Source organism: Haliotis rubra, unplaced genomic scaffold, assembly GCF_003918875.1.
Source record: "Haliotis rubra isolate DU_JTF1 unplaced genomic scaffold, ASM391887v1 Scf41, whole genome shotgun sequence".
Lineage (NCBI taxonomy): Eukaryota > Metazoa > Mollusca > Gastropoda > Lepetellida > Haliotidae > Haliotis > Haliotis rubra.
The window spans coordinates 2,584,653-2,596,951 of NW_025767091.1; the positions used below are offsets into that span (position 1 = coordinate 2,584,653).

General features: G+C 39.8%; 1 protein-coding gene across 2 annotated transcripts in view; it reads right to left on the reverse strand.

Annotated features, from left to right (window-relative positions):
* The window catches only part of LOC124287986 (sterol regulatory element-binding protein cleavage-activating protein-like), a 65,760-nt gene that overhangs the window by 26,915 nt on the left and 26,546 nt on the right, over positions 1-12,299 (reverse strand). For both annotated transcript variants that reach the window (XM_046724491.1, XM_046724492.1), the window contains 9 exons: positions 11,732-11,892; positions 5,252-5,389; positions 4,710-4,789; positions 3,828-3,942; positions 2,747-2,928; positions 2,296-2,422; positions 1,136-1,248; positions 752-846; positions 307-405 (listed from right to left, as the gene is read on the reverse strand). In XM_046724491.1, the coding sequence (XP_046580447.1) occupies positions 307-405; positions 752-846; positions 1,136-1,248; positions 2,296-2,422; positions 2,747-2,928; positions 3,828-3,942; positions 4,710-4,789; positions 5,252-5,389; positions 11,732-11,892 (1,110 nt within the window). The remainder of the gene's footprint in view (positions 1-306; positions 406-751; positions 847-1,135; positions 1,249-2,295; positions 2,423-2,746; positions 2,929-3,827; positions 3,943-4,709; positions 4,790-5,251; positions 5,390-11,731; positions 11,893-12,299) is intronic.

Genomic DNA, 12,299 nt, shown 5'->3' on the forward strand with positions numbered 1-12,299 from the left:
TTAATAATGTGATGACCTGAAAATAATGCAATGGCCTGGCAATAATGTAATGACCTGTTAATAATGTAATGACTTGATGATAATGTAATGACCTGGCAGTAATGTAATAACCTGGCAGTAAATGTATTGACCTGGCAATAATGTAAAGGCCTGATAATAATGCAATGACCTGGCAATAATGTCATGATCTGTTAATAATGTAATGACGTGATGATAATGCAACGACCTGTTCATAATGTAATGACCAGGCAATAATGCAATGAGCTGACAGAAATGTGATAACGTGACACACAGCCTCTATCTCACCTCCATTCTCCGAATGTCCACAGAGAGAGTGGTAGCAAAGAACACCATCTGTAGGAAGAAGTCGGAGAGCAGGCCAACCAGTGCAAACATGCAGAACTCCTGCAACATCACACAGAAACAAATAAGACAAGTCTCGAGGCTCAGGATCTGGGAGCAACATATGCCCTTTTTCCTCTCACCAATATCACAGATGGGGACACTTGAAAAGGGCTTCATACATTTCACACATGCAGGGAATCAAATCCAGATCTTTTGAATAATGAGTGAATGCTTTAACCACTAGGCTACCCCATTGACGCCACCCCATTGACGCCACCCCATTGACGCCACCTTCTTATGACCATGGGCTACAGGGATTGTAGGATGTACCACACAGAAAAACTCCCATCACAAGTCTGGCGTCAACCAAGTCATGATAGCTACATACATACAGTCATGTGTGTACCTGGATAGCGGGTACAAAGGTGAAGAACCCAACCAGGATGATGAAGAGCTCTGTGAGCAGATTCTTGGTGATGAACCAGCCCTCCTTGCTCAACCCTGCAACAAACATTTAATATAAACAGTGTGTGTATCACTTCGTACCACACTTAATTAGTAACAGACTGCTGGCACATAGCTGTGGTAAGTAAAGCAACATGATGATGAAGGAGCGAGCATATACCCCGAAATGCCGTGTTATTTACAATAAAGAAGTTGACATCCATAATTCTTGCTTTTCTTATGCATTGCACTCCGAAATGTCCTTCAAAGATTTGACATAGCTGTGATATTGAGTTTGGTTTAAAGCATCTCCATGTTTCGAACACAATAAACAATTAGCAGTTACCTTTAGCAACTCTGATCTTAACATCCAGATGGACGGGTGTTGACACAACAGACTTGGTGATGATGAGCACGTTCTCCACGCCGATCAGCACAACCAGGTAGGGGAAAATCTCCCTGAAGCAGACACAACATGACACCGTTATTTACATCTGTTGTTTTCCCTGCTGCTAGTAAGCAATATTCCAGCTATATCCCAGTGGAATCTGGGCCAAATAACCCAGTCGCTGATATAATGAGCAGCATCTCATGTGACTAGGGTATAATGACTAGTGCTGGGAATTGGTCAAAATCTCATAATTGATGATTGGTTCATTACAACCGATCAATCATCGAAAATAATTGGTTAGCATATATTTATGAAATTTTCCTGATTATTTTTGTTAATGGACAAAAAAAAAATAAAGAAAAAACCCTGTAGTATTTTGGAGTTTTTGCAAATTGCACAAAAGGCATTGGCAAATTTCACATCTTTAAAGGATGACTAGTAGGTTAGGAACATTAATTTCTTGGAGTCTTTAAGATACATTCAACCATGACTTGGAACGAGCTTGTAGTGGTCATGAAATGTAACAGACAAAACCAACCTTGTGAAAACTTTTGTTAATGCAAACAAGTGTTCAAGAATTGTTTGTGTTCGATTATGAGAAAACATGATCGATTGCTTGGTCACTGCGACCAATCTTCAATTATTTCAATTAATCGGACCACCACTAATAATGACGTGCAACTGAACCACTCAGCAGCCTGACCTGTTCCAGTCTAGGTTGTTGTTATTGCTGTTTGTTGTTTAACGCCGTACTCAACAATATTTCAGCTATATGATGGCGGTCTGTAAATAATCATGTCTGGACCAGACAATCCAGGGATCAACAGTATGAGCAATCATTCTACGCAGTTGGGATATGATGGCATGTGTTAAACCAAGACAGCGAGCCTGACCACCCGATCTCAGTAGTCACATCTTACATTACAACAAGCATGGGTTGCTGTAATCCAGATCTTCACAGGTGTCCTATTTAGGCAACTCTCACAACAGGTGCTGGGGACTTAATCTCATATCTCCCAACAAGATCATTTTCTTTTACTACCAGTCTTTAACAACTACCTCAAATATCCAGTCCATAAACACGACAAAACAAGATATGAGAACGCTGGTCCTACCCGCCATTCAGAGTTGGAGCCAGACCAAAGACAGAGCACACACTGACAGACACAAGCAGTGATGCCACAACCGTGAACAAAGCGCTGATGGCCAGGCCGATCTTAGACTTCACCATCTCAATCTTCCCTGAAGAAATACACAAAACTGGTTAGAAAAGTACACAATATTATGTCTTTAAGTGATATACAGAGGTTGGTGTAATAACACTAAGTTTTGTTCATGAAAACTTCATTTTCATGTTTGATATGAAAAAAAAGTTTATTTAGGAGACAAATTAGTACACATTATTCATAAATGATTTCAGTCTTAAACTGACATACAGAAGTTGGTGTAATGTGTATGTGTGTTGTATAATGCTGGCCTGTAAACACTGAATCTGCATCTAACGTTCCAATCCATTAATGGATATCACGTTCATTCTAACACAAACTTTGCCCCAGAGCTACTTACGGACAGAGAAGTAGAGGTACATGAGGATCACGAAGTAGGTGACGAGGAGGGGGGTGTACTCCACGAAGTAGTTGATGTCTCTGTAGTGGAGGTGGACCACCTGGTCGCTGTCGCTGATGTTACCGTGGAGGGATGTGTCTGGGTAGTGATGCTCTAGCTCCCTCTTCAGGGAATCCACAAAACTAAGGGCAGAGAGAATGAGTGAGTTTAATTTTACGCTGCTTTTAGCAATATTCCAGTAATATCACAGCAGGGGACACCAGAAATGGGCCTCACACAATATACCCATGTGGGGATTCAAACCTGGGTCTTCGGTCTTATATTATATTGAGAATAAGATGTACTTAGCATACTTAGTCAACAAAAGAAGTGAGTGAATGAGTGAGTTCAGTTTTATGCCGCTTTTAACAATATTCCAGCTATATCACGGCAGGGGACACCAGAAATGGGCTTCACACATTGTACCCATGTGGGGAATCGAACCTGGGTCTTCGGTGTGACGAGCGAACGCTTTAACCACTAGGCTACCCCATCTCCCCACTAAGGGCAGATAAACATCACTACATGCTAGTAGGATTCACTGATGAATGTGCATTCAGAGACATACACTCACATACCATATCTGTCATAGTAACTGTTAAACCACTTTTCAGTCTTTGGAAGGAGCATAATGGGGATCATGATAATCATTCTTCTCTTTTCATATTTTGAGTCCTTTTTATGAGGACTTCATATTTCGTACTTAACTCATTACCCTTATTATAACCACACATCCAATACTTATATTATATTGAGAATAAGATGTACTTAGCATACTTAGTCAACAAAAGAAGTGAGTGAATGAGTGAGTTCAGTTTTATGCCGCTTTTAACAATATTCCAGCTATATCACGGCAGGGGACACCAGAAATGGGCTTCACACATTGTACCCATGTTGGGAATCGAACCTGGGTCTTCGGCGTGACGAGCGAATGCTTTAACCACTAGGCTACCCCACCGCCCCTCAGCAAAAAGAAGAATATGACAAGTTGAAAACATAACTGTGGTGCAGTAAAGTGTCACTTCACAATCGGTGGGCTCACCTTGCACTGTAATTCTTCATGACAATGGATATGGCGAAGGTTATCACTCTTTGACGATTGCGAATGAAGTAGCGTGACACCCCTGTCTCCTTCCACGGCACCCCGAACAACACATCTAGAACAACAGTCTCTCGTTTATGTTGGTCATGAGTCACGTGTTACAATCAATCGCTGATATCAGTTATTGCTATTGTCTTTATGCAATATATCATCATGATCATGTGTCATTGTGACTAGCAACGGTTTGAGTAGTCCTAACTTACACCTGTAATACAATATCAAATACCTACATTCAACATTCTGAAAGGGTCACTCATATCCTTGTAGTGAGGAGTGAGTGAGTGAGTATGGTTTTATGCCGCTTTTAGCAATATTCCAGCAACATCACGGCGGGGTATACCAGAAATGGGCTTCACACATTGTACCCACGTGGGGAATCGAACCCGGGTGTTCGGCATGACGAGCAAATGCTTTAACCACAAGGCTACCCCAACCGCCTCTCCTTGTAGTGAGTGAGTAAGTGAGTGAGTGAGTGAGTATGGTTTTATGCTGCTTTTAGCAACATTCCAGCAATATCACGTTGAGGTATACGAGAAATGGGCTTCACACATTGTACCATGTGAGGAATCAAATCCGGGTTTTCAGCATGACGAACAGACGCTTTAACCATTAGGCTACCTGCCATCCCCATATCCTTATAACATGTAAACTCTAATACTGATACATGTCACTCATACCCTATGTGTAGTGGTACACCAAACTGACACATGCCCTCAACACACCCTACAGCTCATACAGCTTGGAATGGTTAACAGACCAAATCAAGTCAAGCGTCAATGTCGGTTTCTAGTGTTTAGTGTCAGTGTCTGTTACTATTGTTACCTTTCAGTGTTGGAGATGATTCCAAAGTTTGTCCAAATTTTTGATAAACTGTTTTAATTATTTCAGCATCTTTATGATACCTGGAACAAACAAAGTTATCACAGTTGAACAGATATGTACACATCAAGTTCCCATTTCACAAAGACATGTTGTACCCACCTTACACACATATGTTGTAAATTTATCAAAGGATAAATACATATTTAAGGATTAATAAGCACTTAATTCCAGCATTTAACCAGCACTGATCATACTTATACCATGACTTAACCAGCACTTATCATGTTTATACTATGACCTAACCAGTATTTCATGCTTATACCATGATTCAACAAGCACTTATGTGCTTATACCATCATTTAACCTGTACTAACGTGCTTATTCAAGAAATTACATCTTACTTTCTCAAGGATTTAACTAGCGCTTATTTCAAACATTTACCATGTTTATCTGCATATTCAAGAATTAAACTGGACTATTCATGGATTTATCTGATCTATACACTGACTAAACCAAGGATTTAACTGCTATTTAGCTGTTACCTGTGCTTGTCTTTCATCCACAAATTGGCAGGGGAGACAACTAGACAGTCATAATGTGGCAGGACATGCCCAAACTTTATCCACTTGACCGACTCGGCCACTCGCAGACACATATTGGACAAAGACACCTCCACACCACTGAAGACAAAACATGTGGCAAATGCAGAACCTTCAAGATTTTCAAGTAATTTACAAAAATCCCTGTTATCAGTCTAGCAGGGATGGGCTACCCAGGCACCAGTCTCTTCTCCCATTCCACAAAGTGATGCCAGCTGCACAAATGTCGGAAGTCTACATTACAGAACAGGTGATATAAACTGTAATACTTATAACCCGAGACGATGTATACCTGGGCCCCATTTCACAGAATGATGTCAGCACTTTGATTTAGGTTATAACTGTCTCTGCAGTATGACCACTATACTGGTTGACGCTAAAATATCTTGGCTTCAGAATCATATATTGAGGGACCATTCATAATTAATGAGTGGCCCCCTGCATGTCACGTACAAAATCAATGACAAAACCCCCCACCCCCCTATTTGTACAAAATTGATGACCCCCTTTTACTCCTGCTAACTATAGAGGTGACCATCCCTTAAAATCATCATCAGCCCCCTAGCCATGAATTATAACCAGTCCCTAGCTTGTCTTGAAAATCAAACTCTTGACCTTGACCTTGCTTCCCCCTATTATATATCTACCTATATTCTCAACATTTAACACAGTGGTATTTACAAGTACCCCTCAGATTTGATGTTCAAATTACAATACTTGTAGATGCACTGCACCTTTCCTATAAACAAGGAAGCCTTTATCCAAATCTGAAAATAATCCATAAAATGACTGTGAAGTAGAGCTGTGTATCGGTGCCTAAGTGGCGAGACGATATATCCTGATACCAGTTTAATGAGGCAAGACGATATATCATGAAAGTATTGGCAAGGAACCTGTGAGACGATCATCATCACAACACAGTGATGGCGATACTATACGTATCCCGATACTTTACAATTCTTAAAACAGGACATATATGATAGATAAAAATGTAATTTTTCAAGTAAAATTGATATTTTTATACTTATCCTGACTCATTATCTTTTGCTTATCTCCCTTTTCCTTGCACATGGTAGTGGAACACTTGAATCCCTTGAAGTTCCCGAAGCGGACGTAAAAATACACTCACCCACAAATTACCTCCCTTTTGCCCTTTCCCACGCAAACAGTCATCTGATCCTATTCTTCCAACTTGCGTTATAACTCGGGGGGACCACTTTCTTGTCTTACTTCAGTCTCAGACAAGCTGAATCATCTTGATTCATGTGGCTACAGATAAACTAGTATCTTCATATTACTAGATATCTTATAACAACCCATAGATTATGATAAGATCTTTATCATAAATGAGTTGTACAGGTAAGATCTTTACCCGTACAGGATCTTAAATCACTCATGCTAGCCTGTCCTAGACTGTGCGCATGGACCTTTAAACTAATACTTTTCCTTAGTAAAAGTTATCAACAAGTCAACGTGATAAAGGGTGAGATTTTCCAACTCAGCACCTTTGAGGAACCGTTAGTTGCTGTGCTACAACGAGAGGCCCAAATTGGTGAATGCCTGAGACATCTTCAGTGGCTATGTCTCGGAGGTAGTGGTTGACAAACACTGTGTCTGACTCCCAAAAGCAGCCCTCCATAATTGCAGATATAGAGCTATTTCCATGCAGAGCCTGTGTTGACGCCAGTGCTCTGACTTCATGTGGGTTGGAAGCTCTAGGAGGTTCTAGTCCTGCTGCTTTATAGGCTCTCAATATGACGGCTCTCATACAGAACGATATCTTCGTTCTTGAGACTTCTGATGATGTCTCTGTGGATAATGGGATGAACAGGCGCTTGAATTTTCGTGTCCTTGTCTTAGTCTTTTGAAGATATATCTTCAGGGCTCTGACCGGACACAAGGATAAGTCCTCTATATCCTCTGGTCCAAGGATTGTAGATAGAGCTTGTATGTGGAACTGTTTATCTGGCTGACCAGGTAGTTGGTTCTTGGCAATGAAGTCCCATCTAAGTCCTAGATGAACTGCAGCATGTTGCCCCGTGTCGAATCTGGTTCGACCAAAGTCCAGCGCATGTATCTCTGATATTCGAGCTGCCGTGGCTAGCGCAAGCAGGAACAGAGTCTTCTGTGTCAGCAGCTCGAGTGTAGTCTGGTCTAGAGGTTCGTAGACATCACTCGTAAGATGACGTAGAATTACATTCAGATCCCAGGCCAGAACTCTGAACTTCTTTTGCTGGTCCACCAGTTTAAAAGATCTCAGCAGAGCAAGTAATTCTGGTACTTTTGTCAACTTGATGCCTGTTTTCATGGTAATCACTGTACTGATGGCGGCAAGGTATGTAGATAATGTCGAACCTTTCAGATGTCTGGTCTGTCTAAGATGGCACAGGTATTCCGCCACTTGAGGATGAGTACCTTTCATCGCAATGAACCCTTTCCGCCTTGCATAAGTCTCAAACTTCAGCCACTTGTTGTCATATAGACTGCGAGTAAATCTGCATTACTGCCTTTGCTGCCCTGGTGGAGTATCCTCTTTTCTTCAAACATGTTTTGATACGGTCCACACATGTAGCTGGAACGTTGTCGGGTTCCCGTGGACTTGCTTGGTGTGCGGATGTATGAGTAGGTTTGGCCAATCTGGTAACTTTGATTGTTGGACTTCCGAGATCTTCTATTAGGTCTAGGAACCATACACTCGCTGGCCAGTATGGGACGACCAAAGTCAGTTGTAGCACCTGTGTCTGTTTGATCTTCAACAGTACTTCTGGTAGTAACATTGGGGGTGGAAAGCATAAAGCGTTTAACCTTCCAAAGATATGCTCAGTGCATCTGTTGCCCAGGCTTGAGGATCTGGAACTGGTGAGACAAACGTCTGTAGTTGCTTGTTGAACCTCGTGGCAAACAGGTCTATGCAAGGGGACTCTTGTAAGTAGGTCCCTCAGCAAACGTTTGACCTGTGTGTCCACCACAGTAGATACCTCTTGAGGTTGTCTGGCAGCAAGATAGGGTCGACGCTGTCTAGATGTTTTGTCAGGAACCGTTGCAGCGGTCTTAGTTGTAACCTTCCTGTGCAAGTCAAGTCTTGCGCCGAGGTTAGTAGACCCAGTAGAGCTTGCCATGATCGTAGTGTTAATGGAGAGATGACTGCTAGTGGAATCTTGGCTTGTATCTTGACCGTACGATCTTCTGGGACGACAAATTGATTCTGTGTTGAGATAAACCTTATCCCCAGAAATTGCAGATCTTGTTTTGGTTCCAACTCTGACTTCATAAGGTTCACCAGCCATCCTAGTTGAGTGAGCAACTGGATCGTGAAGTTCAGCTGTAGTCTGAGTTGTTTTTTTCAGTGTTTTTTTTATTCCATTTCAAGTCTCACATAAAATACATATGGCAAAGAGGACAACATCCAAATATATATGTATATAGCTTCAGTGATGTTTTGCAAGGTTCTATATGACATAAAAGACAGTATTGCAAACATATACACACACGTGCACACATACATATATACATATACATACATATGCACATACATACACGCATGTATACATATATATAAATATAACATCATGAGATTACAACAATTATATAGATACATAAGATGTCATTAAAGTTTCTGTGGAGGGAATATGAAATTCGAGGGGTAAGGTTGAATAGTATGGTTGTAGTGACTATGGAGGTCTCAGCTGATATTATAGGTAGAATTTAATGTTTAGCACATAGTAAGGTATATAAATGTTTCCATTTCCTTATAAAGGGATCTAAGCTATTGTTTTTCCTAGCTATATATTTTTCAGTTGTATATATATCTTTTAATAACTTAAGAAATTCCTCAAGGGAAAGAGTTTGTTGTTTTATACTTGAAACATAAATGAATCTTTTGGCAAGAAGTATAATATGGTTTAGTATTTTATTGTTTGAGAACATTCCAAACATGATAGTGAATTTTGTAAATGTGACATCACACTGGAGGTGGGCATTTAGAAATTGTTCTACTTTTCGCCAAAAGTTTTTAACTAAATCACATTAAAAAAATACATGCAATATGTCTTCTGAGGTATTTTTACAAAAAGTACAAGTATCATTATCAACTAGCTTCATCTTCAATAGTTCTTTCTTTGTATAGATTATTCTGTAAATAAATCTGTACTGAAAATCTAACAGCTTACAATCATTTGTGCATTTCCTGTAATATCTGAATACATTACTCCACAATTATATCCTGCTGAAAGACAGTTTTCCAATACTCTAGTACTTTAGGGGTATTGTTGTTCTTAATCAATTTATCATAGAATATCCTTGAACCTTTAATATTTGAGATCATATCTAGGTAAACTCTATTAATGTTTAATTGATTTAAGCAGAGAGTTCTGTTTCCTACAAGTTGTCTCCAGTTCATTGGAATGTTATTTAACAAATGATGATAGTCTAAGAAGGTCCCGCTTATTTTGTACCTCAGTTTTACATCTTCAAAACTGAGAAATCCATTTTCATTACATATATCGCTGACATAATGTATACCGCACTTAAACCAATTTCTTATCATGTATGAAGATTTAAAGAAATGGTTTAACCAGAGTGGCTGAGCTAAGATTTGGTCTAAATAATCGCCATCAAAGGTGTGTTTTTTATAAAATATTCTCCAAGCAGATAAAACATCTCTCCAATAGGGATTATCTTTGCCAGATAAGCAATCAACAGCATTAGAACCTAGAAAGTACAGTTGACTTAAGGGAAAAATGCTATTAAAATTTGAAGTTTTCTTTAAGTCTGTAGTCTGAGTTGACTCGCATCTTGGTGAACCTGAATTCTGTCGTCCAAGTAGAAGGCATTGCGTAGACCTCGATGATGTAGATATGCGACTATAGGCTTGGTTACTCGTGTGAATAGCCACGGAGCCGAAGATATTCCAAACGGTAGGACGTTCCATTGGAAGTGCTGCCCTCTGAATAGGAATCGTAGATACTTTCTTGATTCCGGATGTATGGGGATGTGTAGGTACGCATCCTGCAGGTCTATGCTGGCCATGTAATCTGCTGGACGGACGAGTAGTCTGAGTTGAGGTAGGTGGATCATTCTGAACCTGTCTGGTTTCAGTAGATAGTCTTTGTTGAATTTGTGCATGTTGTAAATCAGTCTGAACTTCTCCTTGGAGTTCTTCTTGGGTACTAGAAAAATTGGGGAGTAGAAGCCTGGAGTGAGATGATGCTGATATATTATCTCTACCGCCTCCTTCATAAGTAGTGAGTTGATGGCTTCTTGTAGTTTGTCTGCCTGCTCCTCTGCATAGTCGAAGACCATCGGGCTGAGGGTAAGTGGAGGTGTGGCTATATAATGCCGTATACGGGACTCCAGTGCTCGCCCAACCATCCCCTTGGGCGAAAAGGGAGAGAGTGACAAGTTAGGCTGATCACATGACTTTTTGCGCGGGAAAGGGCAAAAGGGAGGTAACTCGTGGGTGAGTGTATTTTTACGCTTCGGGAACTTCAAGGGATTCAAGTGTTCCACTACCATTCGCAAGGGAAAGGGAGATAAGCAAAAGATCATGAGTCAGGATAAGAAAAAATTGACTGAATCTTTATTTGTTATGCAGCAGAACATGTGTTACATTCACACACACTTAAAAGGCTGTTTCCTATAATAAAGTTTCAGCATTTAATGCTTAAGAAAGTACAGTCAAACATATTCAGTATACCTTGCTCTAGGTTTCCCTGGGAAAGTTGTGTTTCTGCACCAATGCTTTCACAGGCAATTCAATGTAATTTATACCAGAATCACTAAAAAAACTCTTAAGTATGCTTTCTAAATTTTATCTTCCCTTTCTTAACAAAGCTAAGACATCGTTCATAGTTGTTAAAAAAATGGTGTTATTTGTCAAACAACTAAAACATGTTTCAATTACTTAAAGACAAGTCTTTACAGTTCAGAGAGATTGAAAAATGTTCACAATCTTTCACTGACACACCAACTCCTTTGTTCATGTAACAAGGATGGCAGACACAAACAAATCCTGTAAGGTTCAGTTTGTTTTAAAAAAATTAGAAGTATTTCAAAGAGACTCCCTTCCTAATCCTAATGCAATACTCCTTACAACTTTAAGTAGTATTTAAGTAGTATCGGGATATATCGTCTCTTGTGGCAATGCATCGATGTATCATTGACCCTTGCGATATAAATATCCTGATATATTACCTAAATGTGTTTTGCATCGATGCACTCGTATCGCGTAGTTGATGATGCAAACATCGATACTATCGATGAATCGTTACACCACTACTGTGAAGTTAACGGTTAAACAAATTTAACACATAACTTTTACAGTTAAGGATATGTATTTTGTATTAATTCTTGATAAATGAAAAATATCACATCAAGACTGCATCTCTAGTATGCATATTGAGGGTAATAATGAATGCACTGTACCCATTGACAGCTTTAGCATGCTCTACATGCTCCAGGACTTCAAACACTTTTGCTAGGGTTGGACGGAATGCATCTGTTGGTATATGATTTTGAGGTTGCCATGGCGACACTGTTGTCTTGACAACCACTTGCTGGACAACTCCCACAGGATCCCCAACAATCTGTGGGGGGAAGAAAAGAAGGCCATCATAGGTGTTTATCATTATATATCTAATTAAAGTGAATCTGTGGGGGGGAGAGAAAAGAAGGCCATCATAGGTGTTTATCATTATATATCTAATTAAAGTGAATCTGTGGGGGAAAAAAGAAGGCCATCATAGGTGTTTATCATTATATATCTAATTAAAGTGAATCTGTGGGGGGAGAAAAGAAGGCCATCATAGGTGTTTATCATTATATATCTAATTAAAGTGAATCTGTGGGGAAGAAAAGAAGGCCATCATAGGTGTTTATCATTATATATCTAATTAAAGTGAATCTGTGGGGAGAAAAGAAGGCCATCATAGGTGTTTATCATTATATATCTAATTAAAGTGAATCTGTGGGGAAGAAAAGAAGGCCATCATAG